Source organism: Xyrauchen texanus, chromosome 8 (assembly GCF_025860055.1).
Source record: "Xyrauchen texanus isolate HMW12.3.18 chromosome 8, RBS_HiC_50CHRs, whole genome shotgun sequence".
In the NCBI taxonomy this organism is placed as follows: Eukaryota; Metazoa; Chordata; class Actinopteri; order Cypriniformes; family Catostomidae; genus Xyrauchen; species Xyrauchen texanus.
In genome coordinates this window covers 12,706,660-12,732,376 of record NC_068283.1, presented here as the reverse complement: position 1 = coordinate 12,732,376, position 25,717 = coordinate 12,706,660, and the positions used below count along the sequence as shown (strand labels likewise).

The 25,717-nt window shown below is 37.1% G+C and overlaps 1 protein-coding gene across 1 annotated transcript; it reads right to left on the bottom strand.

Annotated features, from left to right (window-relative positions):
* Positions 1 to 319: 319 nt before the first annotated feature.
* Positions 320 to 24,363, bottom strand: LOC127648226 (syntaxin-binding protein 2-like). The gene is made up of 19 exons (XM_052132805.1): positions 24,261 to 24,363; positions 18,874 to 18,923; positions 18,704 to 18,785; positions 18,329 to 18,405; positions 16,528 to 16,603; positions 16,028 to 16,131; positions 15,539 to 15,693; positions 15,292 to 15,376; positions 12,861 to 12,991; positions 12,375 to 12,482; positions 12,240 to 12,297; positions 9,660 to 9,725; positions 9,495 to 9,575; positions 7,364 to 7,505; positions 7,150 to 7,256; positions 5,098 to 5,196; positions 4,922 to 5,007; positions 1,448 to 1,608; positions 320 to 1,141 (listed from the first exon to the last, which is right to left on the bottom strand). The coding sequence occupies exons 1-19, from the start codon at positions 24,295 to 24,297 to the stop codon at positions 1,062 to 1,064; spliced, it is 1,785 nt and encodes a 594-aa protein (XP_051988765.1). The 5' UTR covers positions 24,298 to 24,363; the 3' UTR covers positions 320 to 1,061.
* Between the last annotated feature and the right edge of the window lie 1,354 nt (positions 24,364 to 25,717).

The window sequence follows — 25,717 nt, the reverse complement described above, 5'->3', positions numbered from 1 at the left end:
GATTGCACCTTTTAGTCACACATCAAGGAATGTTCAAAGTTAAGCTTAACCAACAGCCATTGCGGCATAATGTTGATTATCATAAAAAAAACTATTGTGTTTACCTAGAAAAACAAAAAGGACTTACAATAAGGCACTTACAATGGAAGTGAATGGGGGCCAATCTGCAAACATTAATACTAACCGTTTCAAAAGTATAGCCACAAGATGTAAATATTATACACATAAACATATATTTTGTTTCACTGTAATCTTCCTTGTTTTCTTTGTGAACATTGGATATAACGTTGACTGCAGAATAAATGAAATAGATGTAGTATATGCAAAGTTTATTTAGAATGGTTAACAAATAGACAACAACCAAAAAGACCCAGTGGAAAAACAAAAACACCTAATCTGTAAAATGTTAAACTCCACAAGTTTAGAGCAGGAAAACAAAAAGACAGCAATAATGAGATTAACTATTTCATGCCTTTAGCAAAAGGTTCTGAAAACTAGATTTAACAAAACTTGGTTGGAAATGGCTAATGTAAATCTGTGTCGCAAATGCTTTTTGGTTATAAGTTACAAGTCTGCTGACGCTTTCCAGCTGAAGTAATAGCAAGATAAAACCTCCATAAACAAAGGCAGTCGAAACAGCGAGACTCCAGTGCGATCAGTTGTTACACTGCACACGTCTATGGATGTCTTCACATGACTATCAGAACTTACAAGTACTGACATTTATACAGGGTAATGCATGATATTATCCACATATTTGCACACATTTCAGGCACTGGGAACATGTTTTCAAATTACAGCATTCTCATAAGGATTTTCTTTATTCATTTAAATTAAATATCAGTCAACAACAGCATGAATATATATATTTACATATGCCATCAGTTTAACTTAGGTAATTAAGGTAATTAAAATAACTACTCTAAAAACAGCAAACAATCATTAAGCTATTTCTTCATAATTCGATCTAAAATGTGTCTTTTCACTGGTAATTTAAATGAATCAGAACTTCAGAGTATCAGGTTTCACATGAGCTCATTAGAATGAATCTTTTGGGTGATTCACTGCTCAGTGGACGCCGGCTGGTCCAACTTCTTCAGGTCATTCAGGAAGTCGGTAGGAGTTAGAATGTGAGATGACCCTGCAAAAAAAACGATATTTGATATTGTAACTAAAGGTTTGCAGGGGTATTCAAATATATAACATATTTGGGCTGCACAATATAAAAATTGCTGAACAAATAAGCCAAAAAATATTTTCAGTCGCCGATAAACAATAAATGGCTGATATTTTAGTTCTATTTTAAGAATGATACTTTTTGAATCAGATTTTTTTTATTTAACAGTCATTAGATAAAAATAAAAAATTGCTATCGGTCGATAACCAGTATGGTAACAATATATTGTGCATCCCCTTTAATATACATTAATAAGAGTGGAAGTCTCACCAATCAGAACCTCCCATTTGCCCTCGGTGGCGCGGGTCACTTCATAAGCACAGCGCATTTCAGAATGAGTCACGCCGCCAATGACAAAGATGATGAGGCGAGGACCGCTGCGGTACTCTGTGGCAGACTTGTTCTTGTGCCAGTTTCCAAACCGTGCACTGCTGTAGTAGGATACAAGAGGAATGTCAGACCACATTGTCATAACAAAATTATTAATTATGAGCTACAGGCTATAGGCATGTAGTTTACATATTAGACCAGATGCAAAGCGGCCAGTTTCATTTTTAGTTTTGCACCTGAAAAGCTGTGTGCAAACCATGTCTTGACACAGAAACATTGTGTAAAGGGGACATTCTCAGAAAGCCATGCCAATAGTGTCCTCATGACTTACAACTGCTCAGCGGGATTAACAGGATTAGTCAAATCATTTGATGGATTTGACCCCATGTAGTATGTGATGGAAAATTAATGTTACAATAAATATCGAATATACTTTTAATGTTTGTTTTTAATTTAAGAAGTACCAAAAATTACGTGACACCATGCATGTATTGCACGTGTGAACGGCGAGCTCAGCGCACTTTGCTTGTTTTAACACTGTAACGTAGTTCAATGGAAAGGAGGCGGCGAGAACTGGCTTGACAATATAAATAATATTTTAATGATCAACTTAAATAAAAGACACAAACACACACAATTGACAAACATGTCCGTAAACGATCTCTCTCTCCCGCACCACCGCCCGCAATCGGCCTTTATCCCTCTCGGAGGCTTAATTAGCCTGATAAGGGACCGGGTGTGTTTATAGTGAAGCAAAAGTGTGTAATCCCCCTACAGCAACATTGACGCTTCAAAGGATGTGTAAAAATCTTGGTCTTACAGATATTTGGAGACTTTTGAACCCATCTGGTAGGTACTATACATTCTTTTCATCGGTCCATATGATTTATTCTAGAATAGATTTATTTTTAATATAACAAATTCCCTCATTTCATCTGTTGTTGATTGCTCAATTGGAAACATCTTAGTCTCAGATCATGTCCTGGTGTGTTTAGAGGTGTTGCCACATACGGAGAAAAATAAATCATATAGTTGGTGCTTTAATCAATCAATGTTTATATGGAGACCAACTGGTCTTCAGTATCTTCTGTGGGCATGGCTTGGGAGGCACTTAAGGCAGTTCTTAGGGGCCGGATCATACTGTACGCCTCATTCATCAAAAAATCCAAAGCACGAGAACTCGTGGAGTTGGAAGGGAATATTAAATGTGCAGAGGCAGAGCTGAAGCACCGAATGTCGTCTAATGGCCTCAGAGAATTTACTCGATTGAAATACAGATATAATACTCTTGTCACGGAAGGTGGAGTTTTGGCTATTCAGGGCAAGACAAGTCATACTTTGAGTAAGGGGATAAGGCAGGGAAGCTTCTAGCTAGATATATAAAACAGAGAGCGTCTTTTTCTTCCATCTGAGGTTGGTGCAATATTTACCTCGGCCACTGATATCAATAATGCTTTTAAAGAATTCTATCTTGATCTTTATAATTTCACATCTTCGTCTAAGGAAGAGGATATTCAAAACTTTGTGGAACCATTGGAATGTCCTAAACAGTCGGCTGAGCAATAAAATAATCTGGTTTCTGTGATAACCTTGGAGGTTATGGACGAGGTAATTAAGGCCTTGACTACAGGCAAGGCTCCGGGGCCAGACGGTTTTGCCGCTGAATTTTTTAGATTTTATGCTACAGAACTGACTCCACTTTTGCAAGAAGTTTATATGGAATAATTCAAGAATGGAAAGCTTCTGCCAACCATGACACAAGCCCGGATCAGTCTGATCCTTAAAAAGGACAAAGATCCAAGTGAATGTAACAGTTACCGTCCAATTTCCCTGATCCAGCTAGATGTTAAAATATTGTCAAAAATGTTAGTAAACTTGGTGCCGAAAAGGCACTTGATATGGTAGAATGGTATTATCTTTTTAAGATTTTGGAAATATATAGGTTCGGGAATACTTTTCCGGAAATACGCAGCAGTACAAACAACAGATTATTTTACTCTGGATAGGATCTTTCCCCATTATTTTTCTGTCTTGCCCTGGGACCATTAGCAGCCATGATAAGTAAGGAGGATGATTTTCCAGGGGTGATGTGGGAGTTGTGGCGCATAAGCTTCTGTTTTACACAGATGATATTTTATTATTTGTCTCTGACCCAATTAGATTTATGCCTTGCCTCCACAGAATTATTAATTCCTTTTCCAAGTTCTCAGGATACAAAGTCAATTGGTCTAAACCCGAAGCTTAGGGCTTCAGCAGCATACCACCCAGTAACGGCTTTTCAGCCGTGCGCCTTCAAGTGGTCCAAACAAGGCATTAAGTATTTGGGTATTTTATTCCCAGCAAATTTGTCTGATTTAGTTAGAGGTCATTTTGACCCTTTAATTAAAAGGTTTTGGAGTGATGTGGACAGGTGGCCTTCATTACATTTATCGATGATTGTGAAGAATAATGTTATTAAAATGAACTGTATTCCAAAATTAAACTACCTGCTACACTCACTCAATATAGATGTCACACTCTCTTATTTCAAACAATTTGATAGCATAGGGAAGTCCTTCATTTGGAATGGTAAACATCCCAGACTACATTTCAACAAATGAAATAGGCATAGACATAGAGTATTTAGAGGATTGGGTAATTTGGACTTGTTTGTGGGAAAGTGGGGCAAATATCTGGCATTTTTGGAGGGCTCTCGGGGAGGGACAGTGCAGAGAGATGTGTAGATGTAATGTGTGTGATTATTATATTTTATTTATTTAATGATTTTATTTTATTTTTTTATATTTATTTTTGTGTGTCTATAATCATGTGGGACCACTGGGGTGTTCTTGTGGGTGGGGTAGTAATAGAGGGGGTTAAGTATTAATTCTGTTTGCAAATGTTCTTGCTTTTATTTTTTTTATATATGAAATCAATAGAAAAAAATGTATAGTCTAAGAATTAGCCACTGAAAAATCTTTGTTAATCTGAATATGGCTTTGGAATATGAACTTGGCTATTAGTGTTACCCCGATGTCTATGGCAATAACAGCCAAAATACTTTGATACTTTGGGCCAGAGGTGGGAAACACGATTTCTTGAATGTTCATTATAACATTCTCAAATTAATAAAATGATAATGGCACCATTTCCTAAGATTGACTAAGAATTTCTCAGAAAGTGCACTTGTAAAACATGCAAGCAATCTAAGCCTATTTTAGTACAACATTCAAAGACAACTGAATGTCATCCCCTACATTCATCCCCAATGTCACAAATGTCAATATTGAAAGCCATTTCAGATCACTATCCAGACCTAAAAGTCTTTTGTTACTAAGATTCAAAAGTTGCATTATTGTGTATAATTAATCTATTCAATCACTGGCTAGCTAATCTCTTTTTAAACATAATATGTTTCGCTTTAAGTGCAGATACCTGACTGCAGGCTGTGTTGTAGTGATGGGGGCGGGGTCAGACAGGAAGGGCCACTGCTTTCTGTCACACTTGTCTTCAATGATATTCTGCACAGCAGAGGGAATTTATATGAGAATGCAATTAGTATAGACATTATTCATGCATGAATATAAACCTAAAGAGCAGTGTTTCCTGACCTCCATCACATCTCTGAGGAAGGGCGTCCATCTGGAGAGCTGATATGTGGGTTCTGTACGCTCTTTCCTATCAGGCAGTGTCTTACCAGCATTAGCGCCCTACAAACGAGACAGAGAATAGGTCATTAGTCAAACACAGGCCCACAGTGAATCAAACAGCGATTGTAGCCAATTAGATTATAAATGTTTAAATCGAAGAACTGACACATAATACAAATCTAGTTAAAACCATCAAGGTTTTTAATAAATGAACACGGAAGAATTAGTTTTAAACATTTTCTTTTCACTTCGAATGATAAATGATCAGGTCATAAAGCATCATGACTATTGTACACATATATATATATATATATATACACACACAGTACCTTGCAAAAATATTCAGACCCCAGACCAATTATCTCATATTACTGAATTACAAATGGTTATATGTTGGGTAATAAAAAAAAAAAATAAAAAAAAATATCTTCCTTGCATAAGTATTCAACCCCTGTGCTATGGAAGCTGCCAGGTTACACCAATGAAAGAAATTGCCCTAAAGAGGACACAATTACTTTACCATTGGCATCCACCTGTGAATCATTAAAGTTGCAATCACATTTTCTGGATTAAAAAAAAAAGACCAAAGAGCATTCCACAGAAGTTAGAGATAAAGTAATAAAAATGCATAGATTAGGGAAAGGGTACAAAATAATATCCAAATGTTTGGCTATCCCAGTGAGCACAGTTGGATCAATAATCAGGAAGTGGAAGCTGAACCACATCACCCAGACACTGACAAGAAAATCCATCCCTCAAATCTCAGCACTCTAACAAAAAGGAGACTAGTGAGAGAAGACACAGGTGGCCAAAAATGACTTTGAAGGAGCTAAAGAGTTCAGTGGCAGGGAGTGGAGTAATGGTGCACCAGTCAACCATATCAAGAGCACTGTATAACGCTGGCCTGTATGGGAGGGTGGCAAGAAAGAAGCCGTTACTCAAAAAGTACCATCTGAAAGCACGTCTGGAGTTTGCCAGAAAGCATGTGAGTGACCCAGCTGCGATGTGGGAGAAAGTTTTGTGGTCAGATGAGACCAAGATAGAGCTAAAGCACAACGTGCTATGTGTGGCGCAAACCTAACAGTTCCTATGCCTCAAGACACACCATCCCTACAGTGAAGTATGGAGGTTGCAGCATCATGCTGTGGGGATGCTTCTCATCAGCAGGGACTGGGCATCTTGTTAGAATTGAAGGAAGAATGGATGAAGCAAAATATAGGGAAATACTGCAAGAGAACCTGCTTTAGTCTGCTAAAAAACTGAAGCTTGGGAGGAAATTCACCTTTCAGCATTACAATGATCCCAAGAATGAGGCCAAAGCAACATTGGAGTAGCTCAAGAACAAAAAGATAAATGTCCTATAGTGGCCCAGTCAAAGTCCTGATCTCAATCCTATTTGGAATCTGTGGCACCATTTGAAAATTGCAGTCCACAAGCACCACCCAACCCACCTGAAAAACCTGGAGCAAATCTGCTGAGAAGAATGGGCCAAAATCACTTCGTCACTGTGTGCAAAGCTGGTACATATGTACCCCAAAAGACTTAAAGCAGTTATTGCAACAAAAGGTGGCTCGAACAAATATTCATTTGTGGGGGTTGAATACTTATGCAAGCAAGATACTTTTTATTTTTCATAAAAACATTTCCCAACATAAAAATCTATGTCATCTAACAAAAACTGATTTTGAGTTTCAGTGATTTCAAATAAAATATTAATCAGAATGAAATTTCAGAGTACCATTTGTAATTCGGTAATATGAGAGAATCGGCAAGGGGTCTGAATACTTTTACAAGGCATTGTATATATATATATATATATATATATATATATATATCTGATGATAAACAGTCCATTTCAGTGATGTTATTTAAAGCACTGATTCAACTAATTGTATACTCCCAGCTCCATTATACTGTACTGTGTTTACAGTAAATCTGTTTGGCAGGTTTCCCCTAAAATCAGCACTGTAAAAACTCTGACGCTTACACTAAAATCAGAGACTGTCCTCTTACCCCAGTAATGATGGGGCAGCCCAGGTGCTGCAGGTTGGTGATGATGTTTCTGTCCTGCTGCACGTTGGCATGCTGGATGAGTTTCGTGAGATTCTCTTCACCAATGCCTGCATGTATGGCAGAAATCATGATTGAGACTTCACATCTGTTTATGGGAATATGAGTTCAAGATATCAGTCTAAGATGAAGTCATAATCGAACAGCGAGATTTTACCCTTTTTCTTATGGAAAATGTAGAGCAGTATGATGCGGATTTTGTCATAGGGTTGAATCTCAGTGTTGAGAAGCACAGGGACAATATTTTTCATGGCATCTTTGAGTGGCTCCCCCTCCGAATTGGCCCCCATGGCCAAGTCCTTCAGGGAGAATGTTAGAGTCAGTTCAAATTATATTTGAATAGTGATAGCATGGCTGAGTTCGGAATGTAATACTACCATACTACTCTAACAATTTCTGCCATAGACAGAAATGGCAAAGGCAGGAGTAGTAGTATGGGCAGTGTGCCATTCTGAACACATCCATCCTTCTTCCATTCCTTTGCATTATATCTATAGCAGCTCTATATAACACTGGGCAGACCCAATCATAATAACACAAACATCTAAAGGGTGTTTTATGCATTCAGGATCAGATTGCGCCCAGTCGACCACGTTACCTTTCAAAGTACGAACATGTTCGATGCATGCACACTACGACTGCTTTTCAATACTCTTTAGTACAGTCAACAGCAGGCACATGCGCCAATTATGTGCACAGATGAGGACTGTTCACGTGTCGAGAAAGTCTGGGCCGCATTAAAGGCCGATCGATGACAGTCCATACAGTGCATACTTTGCACAGAGCGATCACCAACGTGGACAACTGAAGTATAATTATGGCCTTAAGTTTTCAAAGTTTCCACAACTTTTAACTTGACACAGCGTCCTAAAAATATGGCATTTATGATGCTGAATACCAGTGAGATGCTCCAAACACATCTGTCTGAGGCACGCACATGTACAGTACATAGAGAGAACGCAAGAATGCATACTGTGAAAACAGATTGACGAGCTTGTTCACTGATATGAGAATAAAACCAACAATATAATGAGCCACTTTTTGTATTGTCTAATAATCAATGCTTTATTCATCTGCCACAATAATGCAATTTATTTCTAAATTAATTTCAGTCTGTATTCAATATTATAATAGGCCTACATATTATTACATTTTTTTATATTTTAATTATTATACATTTTTATATAAATAATCTTTCTCAGCAAATAATGATGTATGCAATTAATCAGCATGTCCTGTAATTAATTTGATTAAAAGATTTAATTGATTGACATGGCTAATAAAATGATGCAGTGTGTGGCACTTTTTAGCATTTCATCTTGTGGAAGTTATAAACAAAATATTTTTAAATGTTTAGTAAAGATTTGGCCAAAAAATATGTGAAAAAAAAAAAAGAAATCACTCAAATGGAAGTAACAAGAGATCAGATGATATAAATTTTATCTGCCTGCTTAAAATGTCACATCAAATTCCTCACATTTTCCAAGTGGGACCTTTCATTTATACTATAAGTACATTTATAATGACGTGAAACTGCATTTTTTTAAATATCGACAGTATTAATCAGATGTAAAAATGACAAAGTGTGGATAATACATCCAGAACTTCACAGTCATCCGACGGAGACACACGTCGAGGTAGATATTTCCACAACAATTACATAAAATAATAACTAAAGTTGCCAGACACAGAAATGTGGATCCATCAAAATAAGAGCGAGTTATACATTAGCAGAGCGCCAAGTGTAAAGAACGGCATCAGCTGCACTCAAGTTCAGTCATTAGGCAGCTGCTCATAATATCTCAAACACAGAGTGATGGACTAAGTGGACATCTGAGTGGACAGTTAAAACCATCCATCTGCTATACATAAAACAGCAGGTTTGCTGGCACGTAATGCACAATTTCCAGCAATGTAGTTGGTACTTTCAAAGCTTACGCAATGACTTCCTGTACATTATTTTACTGCAACAGCTAAAAGGCCAACCCACTCGCTGTTGCATAAACTTTCAATAAGAAGATAAGTAAAGGACCCTCTGAAATGGATCCATTATGAGAGTATCAATGTCTTTTTAAGATGTTTATCATAAGAACATATGTTTGATGGTTTAATATCACCTCACAATATATATAAGCATGTAGCACTCTACACATGTGTAACTCTACACTTTAAGTTCATAACATAATGTAATGCTGCTTTTCAAATACTACTGACAAGGCAGGAAGTTGTTAAAGTGCTCCTGAAGTTTTCTAATGTGCTTTAAAATGAAGAAGTGTCAAAGCACTGACCTGCTCCACCTCACAGAGCTTGTCTAATGTGTTCTTAAACTTCTTCATGCAAGCGTCTGCCAGGTTCAGATGAGTGGAGTACTGTCAAGAGCACAAACATCTGTTATCAGGATTCAAAATGAAATGAAATGAACATGAAAAAGGGTGTTTGATTGGAAGACATACCAAGCTCAGTTCTTTCTGGTATTGTGGCATCTTCTTCAGCATTTGTGAAAGATCTTTGATGTTGGCCTGAGGGATGTAATATTAATGGCACTTTAGTGTGAATGGGGTACAAAATAGGTCTTTAAATCAAATCAAATCAAATGTCAAATTTGTCAAATTTAAGTCAAACTGGTAACACTTTACAATAAGGTTGTATTAGTTAACATTATTAAATGCATTAGGTTTCATGTACTAACAATGAATAATAGATTTTAACAGCATTTATTAATGTTAATGTTAATTTATAAAACCAAATGTTCATGTTAGTTTATTGTGCATTAACTCATTTTAACATAATAAATGTACAGATTTTGCCCTTATGGAAAGAAATTGATACTTTTATTCACCAAAGTGGCATTCAACAATGTATATTCAGGACATTAATAATGTGAAAAATTACTATTACAGTAATTACTATTATTATTATAAACTACTTCAAAGAGTTCTCAACAAAAAAATCCTCCATGTGCATCAATGACTGTTTTGCAGATCCTTGTTATTCTAGCTGTCAGTTTGTCCAGATACTCAGGAGACATTTGACCCCACACTTCTTGAAGCACTTGCCATAGATGTGGCTGTCTTGTCGGGTACTTCTCACACAGCTTACAGTCCGGCTGATCCCACAAAAGCTCAATGGGGTTCAGATCCATAACACTCTTTTCCAATTATCTGTTGTCCAATATCTGTGTTTCTTAGCCCACTCTCACCTTTTCTTTTTGTTTTTCTGTTTCAAAAGATGATTTTTCTTTGCGATTCTTCCCATAAGGCCTGCACCCCTGAGTCTTCTCTTTACTGTTGTACATGAAACTGGTGTTGAGCGGGTAGAATTCAATGAAGCTGTCAGCTGAGGACATGTGAGGCTTCTATTTCTCAAACTTGAGACTCTGATGTAATTATCCTCTTGTTTAGTTGCACATCTGGTCTTCCACATCTCTTCCTGTCCTTGTTAGAGCCAGTTGTCCTTTGTCTTTGAAGACTGTAGTGTACACCTTTGTATGAAATCTTCAGTTTTTTTTTTTTTTTTGCCAATTTCAAGCATTGTACAATGATTGACTGATGAGTTTCTAGAGAAAGCAGTTTCTTTTTTGCAATTATTTACCTAATATTGACCTAGACATGCCAGTCTATTGCATACTGTTCTGAACACTTTTTTCAAATAGTGATGGTGCTGATTTTACATAAGTAATGTCCTGACTATACTTTGTGATCAGTTGAATGCCACTTTGGTGAATTAAAGTACCAATTTCCTTCCCATATGAGCAAAATCTGTATATTATTCCAAACTTTTGGCCACCAGTGTATAACATTTTTTAATTTCAGAAAGGTTTTGAATATGTTAAAATTAACACTAGCTAAGATAAATTAGTGCAGAAAAAAGTATTGGCAATCGATAGTTCATTAACTAATGTAGTTAAATAATGTTCACAAATTAAATGTTATTGTAGTGTTACCATAAAATTTTTACATTTACATTTTTTAATTTAGCAGATGCTTTTATCCAAGGCGACGTACAAATGAGGAATACAACAGAAGTGTTGTAGGAGGCAGAAATAATAGAAGTGCTGCAATACAAAGTTGCAAATTGCTCAGAGAAGCACAAGCGGAGAGGAAGGTGACAGACAGGATTTACTTTAAGAGGAAGAAAGAAGACAGTTATTCATAGAATTTTGTCAGTTACAGGGGGAAATGTTTTTCATCCACCTAAGGATGCCAAACTACATATTTTATGAGCAGTTTTTATTTTTCAATATATTTTTATGATTTGCAACTTAGCTACAGCTAACAAAAGTCTTAACATGACTACGCAAGCCCAGCCCCCAATCGGGCTAATCAGCTGAGGAGAGGGATAAATGCAGCGGAATGCTGCAGTTCGGGAGAGAGAGACCCACACTCAGTTGCAATTTGTGTGTTTGTGTTGTGTGTCTTTTTGTTTAAATTAAATATTATTTCGATGGTTCAGCCAGTTCCTGCCTCCTCTCAACCTTAAACATGTCACATTGGTGCCGAAGCTCGGGAAAAAGGACGGATGCGCTGTTGTGGAGTTCTCGCCACTGACATCCACCCAAAAGACCAGACACGGCCATCTGCTGGGGGACGGAGGAACGGCCGCCGTCCGCGAGGGGGAGAACGGACTTGATGTCAGCCACCTGGAGTGGTTGAGCCGCCATCTGCCGTGGGACGGAGGAGTTGCTTCCGACCGCCTGGACATGGAGGAACGTTTTTTTTTTCTCTCTCTCCTCTCTCTCACTGTCCCTTCACCTTGCCCTTTTTTTTGTTTGTTTTCCCTCCCCTCGTACCCCTCCCCAACCCTAGAGAGAAGGGGAAAAACCGGGCCAGAAGGGCAGCACTCTGCTGTCTCTTTTTTCTCACATAAATTATTACATTTCCATTTATTTATTAATTTGGTAAGAAGTTGTGTAAAATAAAGGACAATTTACAGTTTTATGTTCAATTACAATTTAATCTAACATATCTAAAAGTTCTCTCTGAATTTGTGCCCAATTCATGGAAAGTGCCCAATGAATGTGTGTGTGTGTGTACCTTGTCTGTGTTCATCCTCTTACTGTCACAGAAGGTGCGCAGGAGCTCCGTCACCTTCCTGAAACACAACAGAAACTATCAGCACAAAAGCTCAGCAGCCAGGTAAAAGAAATAAAGCAGTTGAGCTGCTCTTACTTGGTAACATCGGCGATGTGCATGTGCCGCAGCTGCACCCACAGCTCATCATCCTCATCCAGCAACACTTCCTTCTCTCTAGGCTCCCCAATCCCTGCCGTCTGGTACCTGTCAACAAAATCAAATGATTCAAAGAGTAACGGCAACAATAATATACAGCGGTCCCAAAAAGTTTAAGCCACTCAAAATTATGAATTTTACTGATTTAGATACATGATACATCCTAGATACATGTCCTAGTCATGTACATGTGTTCATTTTGAACAATATATGCATTTTTTAAATCATCAACAAACTATTGTAAAATGTTTTTGCTTAGTGCTTTAGTGCTATATTTCTTATAGTTGGCTTGATATTTTTTTATAATGCACTCATACATTTTAAACTGTGGCTTAAATGTACAAATTCATTTCGGGTCTGTACTGTGGTCATAAGTAGCATGGATATGGTATTAACATGGTAACTATTGAACAAGCAATCATGCACCTGTAAATGTCTTGTTGTACATCCAGTAGATCATAGACCATAGCCTGAAAGGTCAGCTCATGCAGGAGAGGGGAGATGGGGTCACATCCACGGTCCACAATCAGCAGTTGAGAGCAAGCTTTGTCCGAGCCCTGTCAGTCAAAACACAAAAGCTAAGAAATGTTACTTTATATAAAAATCAAGCAAACCAGGGGAATGTATTAGTGTGTTAGCGAATTTTAAATGTCTTACTGTACATGCCAGACCACTGGCTGATAATATTTTTGTCGATCCTATACCTGTCATTTTTATAGCCAATATATTTTACAAATCTAAATTACTATGCTCTTTCAGAATTTTCTTCAGGGTCCAAAATTAACACACCTGTCAAAAATATTTCTTTATGGTTAAAAAAACAAAACAAATGTATTTTGCATTGTTTATTTGAATTATAAGCCCAAACACATTATCTTGTTATTTCAATGACAAAGGGTTTATTTAGCCATTTTATCCTGGTTATTCTTTCAAGCAGCAAAGGTCAGTAGGTTACTCATTTGCATATATTCATTAGCCAGTCTCTCAGTGAAATGCCACATTTACAAAAAAACATTGAAACCTATTGTGATTTTGTTCCTCAAATGTTTATTTTGATGGTTTAATACCAGGAAAATGTTGCAACTTGGAGGTTTTTCCCCTTTTATGACCAAACATTTGTTTTACTCACATTTGTTAAACAGATAGTTCACCCAAAAATGAAAATTCTCTCATCATTTACTCACTCTCATGCCATCCCAGACTTACTTTCTTCATCAGAACACAAACAAAGATTTTTAGAAGAATATCTCAGCTTTTTAGGTCCTCAAAGTGAATGGTGACTAGAACTGATATAATAGGTGTGGATGAGAAACAGATTAAACAGAATAAATTTAAAATCTTTTTTACTCTAAATCTCCACTTTCACATTTACATCCGAAAGTGAAAATATATTTAGGTGAACTATCCCTTTAATTTTTGATGCTGAAATGCCAAATATGTTTGGAAATCTAGACTGAAAAGATGGGCTGTTTTTTACTGCATAGCATCCTGAAATTTCAAGAAGTGGAAGTAGGATAAAAAAGAAAACACATGTGACGTTAGAACAAGGAGAACAAAAGCAGCGAAGCACACAGAAAGAAACACAAGATTTACATTCAACACCCACCTGAAGCTCAGGGAAACATCAGCTGAGAGATGAGCACAGAGAAAACAGAGAGAGAAAGAGTCCAGAAGACAGCATAAGAAATTGTACAGCATTAAAGAAGTGTCATTTTATATAGATGAAATTAAAGGTGTGAAGGCCTTTGGTGAAAAGCTGCATCTGGTGTCAGATGTTCAGTTTGGTGATGTTTTTTTAGGCTTTGCTCACTCTGCACCCAATTTCAGATCTTTAGACTGACTTTCATTTAGCAAGTAATGAAATCAAGTGAAGAAATAATCTAATCTGACTCCAATCTTCAGATTGAAACCCAGTGGCAAAATTTGAACTTGTCAGTGCCATTGCATCTGTGAGTAGCAACAGCATGTTGCAAAAGTGTGCACACTAGGAGAGCAGAGATGGACAGGCGCTGCAAGTTACTATCGTGGGCGTTTTGTTTGCAGACTATTCGCAGACTCAAAGGGATAGTTCACCCAAAAATGAAACTTCTCTAATCTTTACTCATCCTCATTCATCCCAGATGTGTATGACTTTCTTTCTTCTGCTGAACACAAATGAAGATTTTTAGAAGAGTATTTCAGCTCTGTTGGTCCTCACAATGCAAGTGAATGGTGACCAGAACTTTGAAGCTCCAAAAAGGACATAAATCATAAAAGTAATAAAAGTAATACATATGACTCCAGTGGTTAAATCAATGTCTTCTGAAGCAATGTGGTAGGTATGCATGACAAACAGATCAATATTTAATTCCTTTAAATATCAACTTTTACTTTCAAATTCTTCTTTTGTTTATGGCGATTCGCATTCTTCGTGCATATCGCCACCAACTGGTCAGGCTGGTCAAAGGTGGAGATTTATAGTAAAAAAGGACTTAAATATTGATCTGTTTCTCACCCACACTTATCAAATCCCTTCAGAAGACATGGATTTAACCACTGGAGTCTTCAGGATTACTTTTATGCTGACTTAATGTGATTTATGGAGCTTCAAAGTTCTGGTCACCATTATTTTGCATTGTGAGGACCTATAGAGCTGAAATATACTTTTACAAATCTTTGTTTGTGTTCTGCTGAAGAAAGAAAGTCATACACGTGGGATATGACATGAGGGTGAGTAAATGATGAGAGAATTTTCGTTTTTGGGCGAACTATTACTTTAAAACATCAAAGGGGATCGAGCTTCAGTCTTCTAGTGTGTGCTTGCTTTTAGAGACATAGAAACACATCCATAAATACAGTAAATATCCCAACATCTCACCTCTCCCATACTGGGATTGTCTGCCTTGTGTGCATTCAGACGGTCCAACACCATCTCTGCCAGGTTGAAATTCTCTTTTGGGCCCCTTAGAGAAACACATTTGGTTAAATCTTACACTTACTATACACTTCAAGCTAATCAATTTACACCAGGACATTTTTCTAGTTAAACACCAGTTTTAACTGCAGACTAAATGGAAATAATGGCACACAGATTTGTGAACAGTGAATGAAGGTGTGTTCAGTACTGGCGGTAACGGATGGCTGGATACTCCTTCAGTGTGTCACAGAGTGTGGCGATTTGCTCAGCTATGGCCTCCATCATCCCGGTCCTGTCATCTAGAGATGTCTGAGTTGGGCTGTAGAAAGTGTGAAAGGAGTTGTGGTTGTCCAAAGAAAACACCTGCGTTTAAGTAAAAACATCAAAACAGAGGGATCATTAAAGGGAAAGTTCAGCCAATAATGAAAAGGATATCATCCTCACATCTTTTGTAAAACACAAATCTAGTCTTTACCATTTAATGAAAGTGAATGGAGACTAGAGTTGTGGTGCATTACATTCAATTATCAATGTTAAAAATAAAAGGTTAGATTGGAGAGAAATGGACCATTAAATAACATATAATAATGGTTTCCCACCATTTTGATTCCTGTGAAAGTACTTTTTTACAGCACTGTTAATGCCAGTGTACAGTGCAGTACAAGTTTACTGAGAAGAGCCATTAGAGGCCACACACCTGAGACTCGTATGGAATAAAAGCAACATTAATTTCTTTCAGAGTTTTGATGACCTTGGCAACCCTCGACCTCCCGAGATTGGCAAAAAGCCCATCAGGACAAGCTGAAACAGAGTGAATGCAGATGTGTAGTTTATCAAGTACATGAATCTAGAACACGTACAGCATGAAACCATGATAAACTGAAGGGCTAATTCACTACTTTTACTCTCAACATGCTGTAACTTTGCACCACTGTCGTATGCTGTATTATTTGTGTAAAACCCTTTTTTTACTATCATAACACCTGCAATCCAACTTTACCAGAAGCCAGAACCTTATTATAGAATGCTACAGATTTGCATGGAATTTGTTTGTGCCATTATCTGATTTACATAACTAATTTAGTAATCAGCACAGATGCTTTCACTTGATATTATGCTACTGCAATTCATTTTAGTGAATTCCAAGATGCAAAAAAACAAGCCATCAAAAGTGAATAGTAAAATGAATAGTCTTACTGTCAGTGAAGAAGATGTGTGCTGCTTTATATGTAAATGCTGTCTCTTTGAAATCACCAATTAAGGACTGAATTGACTGTTAAAAAAAAATAAAAAAAAGTCAGTCAGGTAAATTAAACATTTCTAGCTGGAGTGAGTCATTTCTGCACCGCAAACATGACCAAATGGAATTGCAAAAGAAATTATTGTTTTCAAACAGAAAAAAACCCTAAACTCCTAAAGCAACTGTAAAAATTACAATTTAAACAACTTACATTTCAAATAATACATGAGTTTAACGTAAAAATTAATGCAAGTGTTTTTATAAAATTATAAGCTTCAGATTTGTCTTTAAGCCCTCCAAAAATTGCCCCATTCACTTCCATTGCAAGTGCCTCACTGTAACCCAGATTAGTTTTTTTTTTAACAAAAGTTGAGACGAGTCTAAATTAATGTCAGAGATGGAAACTCGAGTCTGCGACTCAGACTCGAGTAATACTTAAGTCGCAAAAAAATGACTTGCGACTCGACTCAGACTCGTAAACAATTGACTTGAGAATATCATTAGTTTGTTACAACTACAGCAGTTCATATATATTTCGTTTTTTGTTATTTAAATTTTGTATTTATAGTTTTAAATGCATCTAGGATAAAAATTTTCTTTACAAAAAATGCCAAAGTTTGTTTTATAGAAATCATATTAAATTTGACCATGGTAGTGAATATCCATGCTTGATTTTACCTGAGGTTACCATGATCTTATCACAAATAAATACCACTGTTAAACTATAAAAACTATGTCACATTTTCATAAGGGCAAATGCAAAATAGAATAAAGGGATTTAAACCCCTAAAGTTTTGCTTCTGTGTAAAATCTGTTCTCTTTTAATGCAAAAAAAAAAAAGAAAAGAAAAGAAAGAAATGTTTATTGATTGTTTTCTGGAAAAAAAAATAAAGTCCATGATTAAAGTAAAGCCTTATGTACTTTATTAGTGTCACGGAGAGCTCAGCTACGCCTCCCTCTGGTTTCATCCGCTCCCTCTCTCCGGAGTTTTAGAACTGCACTTCCCATCTTTCCCTCTGGTCATTATCTATCTCCATCCCTGCCTGGTTTATCTGATTATCCTCATCACCGTCACCTGTTCATCATTATCTCCCCTATATCTGTACTGCCCCTTTCATTGTTACTTTGCGAAGTGTTGTTTTGCTCTGCAGACATTACCAAGCGTTATTCCCTGATTCCCGTTATTATCTGGACCTTAGATCTCTGCCTGGACTCTAGACTCTGTGAACCTTTGCTGCCTGCCCTGACCCTTGCCTGTGTCTGATTACGAGTACTGGATTGTCCGTTTATCAGAGCCTGTTTCTGTTTATGTCTGCTTCTCTCTGTTTGATTGCATGTGTGAATAAACTACTGCAAATGGATCCAAACGCCTCTGCCTCTACACTACAATTAGACAAGTTTAAGTAAATAAATAAGGCAATCCCTTAAAGTAATCAGTTTTAATATTTTAAAATTGAAGAATTCAGGGGTTCTGAAACTAACCAGCTGCAGATAAAGAACTATTGCAGAAATTGACTTGACTTAGACTTGGCCTTGAAAGACTTGAGACTTGACTTGGACCTCAGGGACGTGTGAACATGTCTGATTTTTGTGGTAGTCGACATTAAGCCACAGATGCTAGCTTATGAATATTCCTTTAACACTGAAAGATGAACCACTAACGAGGGAGTTTCAAGGGAGAAATTTATGATAACATTCACTATCTTGTTAAAGCTTCATAATGTGACATAACTTGAGTCTCGATTAAAGAGCTTTCACCTCTGGCACTGGGGAGATCAGGTAAATGGCCTCCAGACTAGGAATCGGCTCCCTCCGCTTGTTAATGTCCTCCACAACTGTGAAGAAATACAGTACAGCTCACTTGTTTTTGTAATTCATGTAAAAATGTCATAGTGGTATGTGGGTTAAAAACATTAAACCTAGACGAACATACACATCTCAAAGTAAAAGAACGCTTCAGCTCTGTGGCAAACTTGCAGCACTTATCAGCCTAATAAAAAAAAACACATCTCCCACTACAGTTGTCAACACTGGCCTTGTTGTAATGGCCAAAAGCTGCTGAGAACGAAATAATCGGTTACACCACATCATAGCAAGACTCACTGAATGGTCAATGAGAAAGAATAAACTTACTTGTAACACCCTCCGCCATGACGTCGGACATTTTACAGCATGAAGACAAAATCCGCATACTGAAGTGATCAACAATGAGCACCTAAACAAAGATGTACAGAGTCATTTGTGCAACAGATTAAAATATACACAAAATACTGCAAGACTTCAATAAACCATACTAAAATTACCTTCCATTCTCCATCTTTCTTCAAACTCTTGATGACACCATTGAGAATTTCTACAGACACAAAAATGGGAACAAGAATTCAGTTTGGTTAGAGAACATCAGCATCAGCTGTAGTGTTTACTACTTAAAAAACACGAAAGAGTAATATATTCATCATGACCGATCCTCCACCTGGTCATCTAATGGTTAGACTGAGACCTGGAGAGGCCTTCAAGCCACAGTGTCTCAAACCAATTATGAAATTTACAAAAAATACAAAGTCTGGGGAAAAGTAAAATTTGAGTGCCCAAAACGTCACACAAACAAAAATCACCCCAAATTTTGGGTGATCCAAAATCTTGGATCTTAACACACCACCAAAAGACATGGGTTGTGTCTCCAACTTATGATTGGCATCACCAGCAGATGAGTGTGTCTTTAAGACTAAGCCTATATAATCTAGAGGGGGTCCAATAAAACTGATGTAGAATCTTAAATTACATAAGGCGCACCCTCACATCTCTAGATGCAGACTTCATATTTTTTAGAATGCTAGCTCACACTTCTTCCTCCAATACCAAATTTAAATCTTTCTCCCATAATCTCTTGAGAGAAGTTGAAGCTCCGTCCCCCAGACTCTGAATTAGCAGGGAGTAATACACTGATGCCCCTTGACCTTTTCCAAAAGCAGTAATCACCTCTCCCAAAGCATCTGCTGCTTAAGGAGTGTGTATGCTACAATCCCAAAATGTTGAAACAAATTCTCAAAAGATCTCAACACTCCACTCTCATACAGGTAACCGAGCGTAGTAACCCTTGACAATCCACTCTGACCAGCAGAAAGGGGACTTATCAATAGATAATTTAGTGTTCCGCCATATGCTTGAGGCAACATTTAAATATATGTCCGAATTAAATACTCTGGACACTTTTGTCCATACAAGCACAAATACAAGGTAACAGGGTATGACTTAACTTCTCCGATTAGTTTGATAGAAAGGCTTAGAAATGGCAAAATAGGGGCAAAAACGTCCTGTTCAATATAAACCAGGGAGGGGTTCCTTCAGGTGGAAGCAACCAATGGGTCAAATGTCTGAGACCGAATGCATAATAATAAAACAAAATCTTGGGTAGGCCTAGCCCACCTTGGTCAATCGGCCAATGTAACTTATTGAAATGTAATCTGGGAAAATGAAGGACTTCCCTATGCTATCAAACATAATCATAATATCAAATTATGAAATAAGAGAGGGGGACATCTATAGGGAGAGATTGTAGCAGGTAGTTGAATTTTGGAATACATTTCATTTTAATAGCATTAACCATCCCAGTCATAGATAAATGTAATGAAGCCCACATCTCTCGAAAACCTTTTTATTAAGGGATCAAAATGAACTAACTACATCAGACCAATTTGCTGGGAATAAAATGCCCAAATACTTAATGCCCCGTTTAAGCCACTGGATGGCGACCAGCTGGAAAGCTGTTACTGGGCAGTACGCTGTCAGAGACAAAGCTTCAGATTTAGACCAATTAACCCTGTATCCTGAGAACTTAGAAAAGGAATTAATAATTCTGTGGAGGCAAGGCATAAATCTAATTGGGTCAGAGACAAATAATAAAATATCATCTGCGTAAAGCAAAAGCTTATGCATCACACCTCCCGCCACCACCCCAGGAAAATCATCTTCCCTTCTTATCGTGGCTACTAATGGTTCCAGGGAAAGACAGAACAAAAATGGGGAAAGAGGGCAACCCTGCCAGGTGCCCCTATCCAGGGCAAAATAATCTGAAATTAATCCATTTGTTTGTACTGCCACTACTGGGTGTCTATAAAGTAACTTACCCGTATATATAAAAAGATATTTCCATTCAACCATATCAAAAGCCTCTTCGGCATCTAGTGAGATGGCAGTGACCAGAGTTTGATAATTCGCCACTGACCACATAATATTGATGAAACGCCTAATGTTATCAGAGGAGCTGTGGCCCTGACTAAAACCCACCTGATTTATATGTAGAAGGGATGTCATAACTTTAATCAGTCGGTTTGCCAGAATTTTTGACAATATGTTTAGGTCTAGCTGGTTCAGGGAAATTGGACGGTAACTCTTAGACTTGCTTGGATATTTGTCCTTTTTAAGGATCAGTCTGATCTGGACTTTTGTCATGGTTGGTGGAAGCTTTCAATTCTTTAATAATTCTGTATAAACTTCTAACAAAAGTGTAGCCAAAAGTATGACTGTCTTGCCTGAATAGCAAAAACTCCACCTTCCGTGACAAAATAGACATTCGGCGCTTTAGCTCTGCCTAGGCACATTTAATATTTCCTTCCAACTCCACGAGTTCTTGTGCTTTGGATTTCTTGATGAATGAGGCATACTGTATGATCGACACCCCTAGGAACCACCTAAAGTGCTTCTTAATACCAGTTGGTCTCCATATAAACATTAATTTCAGCCTTTAACATTTGTTGAAATTCAAGAGTTTGCAAAAGGTATACATTAAAGCGCTATATGATTTCATTTTCTCTGTATTTGGCAACACCTCTAAACTCACCAGGGCGTGATCTGAGACTAAGATGTGTCCAATCGAGCAATCAACAAAAGATGAAATGGGGGACTTAAAAAAATCTATTCTAGAAGAAATCTTATGGACTGATGAAAAAAATGTATAGTCTCTACCAGAAGGGTTCAAAAGTCTCCAAATATCTGTAAGACCAAGATTTTTTACACATCCTGTGAAGCATCAATGTTGCTCTAGGGGGCTTACACACTTTTGCTTCACAATGATCAAGGACTGAGTCCATCAACAGATTAAAGTCTCCTCACAATCTTAAATCATCTGGGGTGCCAGTGGCTTGCAACTTCGCTTTAAGATCTATAAAAAAGCCCCGGTCATCAGCGTTAGGTGTGTAGATATTAGTCAAAATCAACCTTTGTCCCTGAATTTCTACTGAAACAATAATGACTCTAATTTATCTTTACTATGTTTGAGACATTTGAATTGTAGATGTTTACTTATCAATGTAATGACTCCCCTGCTCTTACTTGAGCCAGCACTAAAGAAAACATGTCCACACCATATCTTCCCAAATTGTCCAGCTTCCTGTGGGGAAAGATGCATTTCTTGAAGAAACACTATATCATATTAATTACTTTTAAGAAAAGAAATAGCCTTCCTTCTTTTTATGGGGTGCCCCAACCATTCACATTCCACGTGGAGAGAGACAATCCAATCATATTAACATTTGACATTTTGACATATTAGAAAAAATAGATTGTGTATCAAAAAAATATAAAGACCACATTCCAACATTAGTGTTACAATCAAACCCGAACATCCCCTGAACCAAATAAACAGAAAAATGACAAACGTGCGCATTAACCCCACGCACGCATCCATCCCACTAAACTTAAACAGTCCATGTAGGCTACACCTACGAGGGTCCCCGTGACAACTTTGCTGTCGGATTGCTCAACTTTTTTTTAATACAGATTTTGTAAAACAGCAAAAAATAGTCTATAAAACAAACTCTAGCCAATAAGAAGAATAAACAAAAAAACTTGTAGATTCCTCCACATAACTGTCCAGAAGGTGAGGTCCTCCACAGAACAAGCTCCAGCCGCTAGCGGTACCAGCACAAAAAAAAATACAATACAATTTGGGCAGTCAAACGAATGTTCAATAAGCTGGCCCATTCGGCTGATAAATGAGTGCAACAAAAGACCCAATCACTCCAATGTCCTGCAAGAGATGTTCCACAAAAAAAACTCCATGCCACAGGAGGCATAAGCACCAAAAACATGCAGATTTATCCACAAGCTTTTATATTTTTTTATATCTTATATATAATTTGGTACTTTAATTCACCAAAGTAGCATTCACCTGATCACAAAGTATAGTCAGGACATTACTGATGTAAAATCAGCACCATCACTATTTGAAAAAAGTCATTTTTGGTCAAATCTAGACAGACCCCATTTCCAGCAGCCATCACTCCAACACCTTATCCTTGAGTAATCATGATTAATAGCTAATCTGGTACTAGAAAATCACTTGCTATTATATCAAACACATTTGAAAGCTATTTGGTTCATTAAATGAAGCTTAACATTGTCTTTGTGTTTGTTTTTGAGTTTCTGCATTATGCAATAGACTGGCATGTCTTAAGGTCAATATTAGTACAAAAAAAAAAAAAAAACAGCTTTCTCTGCATTAAGGCTATACAGCCGACAGCTTCATTGAATTCTACCCATACAACAGTAAAGAGAAGACTCAGGAGTTCAGGCCTTATGGGAAGAATCGCAAAGAAAAATCATCTTTTGAAACAGAAAAACAAAAAGAAAAGGTGAGTGTGGGCAAAGAAACACAGATATTGGACAACAGATAATTGGAAAAGAGAGTTATGGATCTTAACCCCATTGAGTTTTCAAGGATCAGCCGGACTGTAAGGTGTGTGAGAAGTGCCCGACAAGACAGACACATCTATGGCAAGTGCTACAGAAAGTGAATAAGTGAATAAAAGTACCAATATCTTTCCATATGAGCAAAATATGTACATTATTCCAAACTTTTGGCCACCAGTGTGCGTGTGTATGTGTGTACGTGTGTGTGTGTGTGTGTGTGTGTGTGTGTGTGTATATATATATATATATATATATCAGTTTTAGAGTATTTAAATATCTGTTTCTGGTTTATTTCCTTCAGAAACATCGATTTGAGGGCTACCAGAAATGAGAAACAACTGTATTGTTATTTAATGACTAGCCTAATTAATAAAGATTACCTTTGTGAAATTAAATAAATTAATAAATAAGTGATTTATTTTATAGCCTGTAAACAGTGCAGACTTATTTCTAATCAAAATGAAAAAACTGTTTATTTGCTTTATATATTTGGACAGAATTTAAAATAAAAAAAAAGAGCAACACCTTGGAAAAGAAGCCAAGCATGACATAAAAAAAATAAACCCATATTATAACTATGTGTGTTGTGGTGCTATGGTGTGAGTCCATAGTGTAATGAGGAGATTTTCAATAAGTATTTATGTCCAGCGTGAGGTCGATCACAAGACCACAGCTGACACGAACTGTTTTCATTCGTGCACTCTAAATATAAGAGAATCCTCTCCATTTCAATGGATGACACTTCGGAGGAGTAAAAGTGTTGGGTAAAGCTCATAAACTCTGTTTAGGTTTCAGTGAACGAGAGTTAAAGTTTCAGTGTAAAAGAGTTTCATACGGAAGTTTCCAGTATGACGTATCGAGCACTGACTCTATGTACACCTGTTGCAATACTTATATATGCACTTCTATCCATCAGAACAGGCCAATATATCAACATATAAGCTCTGACCCATTTCATATGTGGATGAAAATTAAAAAATCGTATTTGGAGATTACTTACTGTCGTTAACGATCGCTTTTAGTCCACTCGGGGCCATATTTGACACTTCCTTTTTGACAGATATCCACCAGGGCAGTGAAGGCAGAAATAATGCATCCACACCCTGACGGAAAAACAGCCCGGAAAAGAAAAAAAAACAAAATAAAAGTTCCATATATAAAATAAAAGTCTCAATTGTGCCTCAAGTTAAATAACAATTTAGGCATTCTTCTTGCATATTAACTACAGATTAATGCTGGTACTTAGCAACTAAGACCACAGAAGCCACAGATAAAATCATGCATGGTCCAAAACTATGTTTTCTTTAAAAAATATTTGATGTGTATATATATAAATATATATTTAAAATACCTTTTTTACATTGTATTTGTTATGAAAAACTATCACTACAACTGCCATAGTTAAAAAATATTTGTCCTTGCTCCCCAAATTAGATCCACAACATTTCCACAGAAATACCTTAATATGTGTAGTTAGTGTAATGCAGATGGGTGAAATTACTGATTGCAGGTGTTGGCTTTACAACACAACGTGAGAGGCAAATTCTCTTTACAAAGTTATTAGGTTTACGAATATTGAGTATGTCAAAGAAAATCACTACATTTCCTCTGTTAGTACCAAGCATGCATTTTAAGAACAGAATTGATTCGGCATAGGGCCTGTGTTATTATCTTCATTTCATTAACTTAAACAATAATTTTATTGGCCCCACTTCATATGCTAGATATTTTCAATTCCTTACAATTATCTAATCAACTAAGATGGCACAAACAGTATGTTTTAGATTAAGATAAATGCAGATAAATTATATACATAAATAAACTCATCAATAAAAGAAACGTCCATTTTTCAGGACACTGTATTTTAAATATAATTTTGTTAAAATCCAAATAACCTTACAGATCTTTATTTTAAAGGGTTTAAACAATGTTTTCCATGCTTGATCAATGAACCATAAACAATTAATGAACATGCACCTGTGGAACGGCGGTTAAGACACTAACAGCTTACAGACACAGTTAGAAAAACTTAGGACACTAAAGAGACCTTTCTACTGACTCTGAAAAACACCAAAAGAAAGATGACCAGGGTCCCTGATCATCTGTGTGAAAGTGCCTTAAGCATGCTGCAGGGAGGCATGAGAACTGCAGATGTAGCCAGGGCAATAAATTGCAATGTCCATCCTGTGAGACGCCTAAGACACCGGTACATCTGAATATCACACCTGCGGGACAGGTACAGGTTGGCAACAACAACTGTCTGAGTTACACCAGGAACGCACAATCCTTCCATCAGTGCTCAGACTGTCCGCAATAGGCTGAGAGAGGCTGGACTGAGGACTTGTAGGCCTGTTGTAAGGCAGGTCCTCACCAGACATCACTGGCAGCAATATGGGCACGAACCCACCTTCGCTGGACCAGACGTGACTGGCAAAAAATACACTTCACTGACGAGTC

What these genes read in the sequence shown, in the direction of transcription:
- LOC127648226 (XM_052132805.1), bottom strand. Translation starts at nt 24,297, where the DNA reads ATGGCCCCGAGTGGACTAAAAGCGATCGTTAACGACA. An exon ending in CATGGCGGAGGGTGTTACAA is followed by an intron (nt 18,406 to 18,703) that starts GTAAGTTTATTC and finishes ATTTCTTCACAG; the next exon opens with TTGTGGAGGACATTAACAAG. An exon ending in ACACATCTTCTTCACTGACA is followed by an intron (nt 16,132 to 16,527) that starts GTAAGACTATTC and finishes ACTCTGTTTCAG; the next exon opens with CTTGTCCTGATGGGCTTTTT.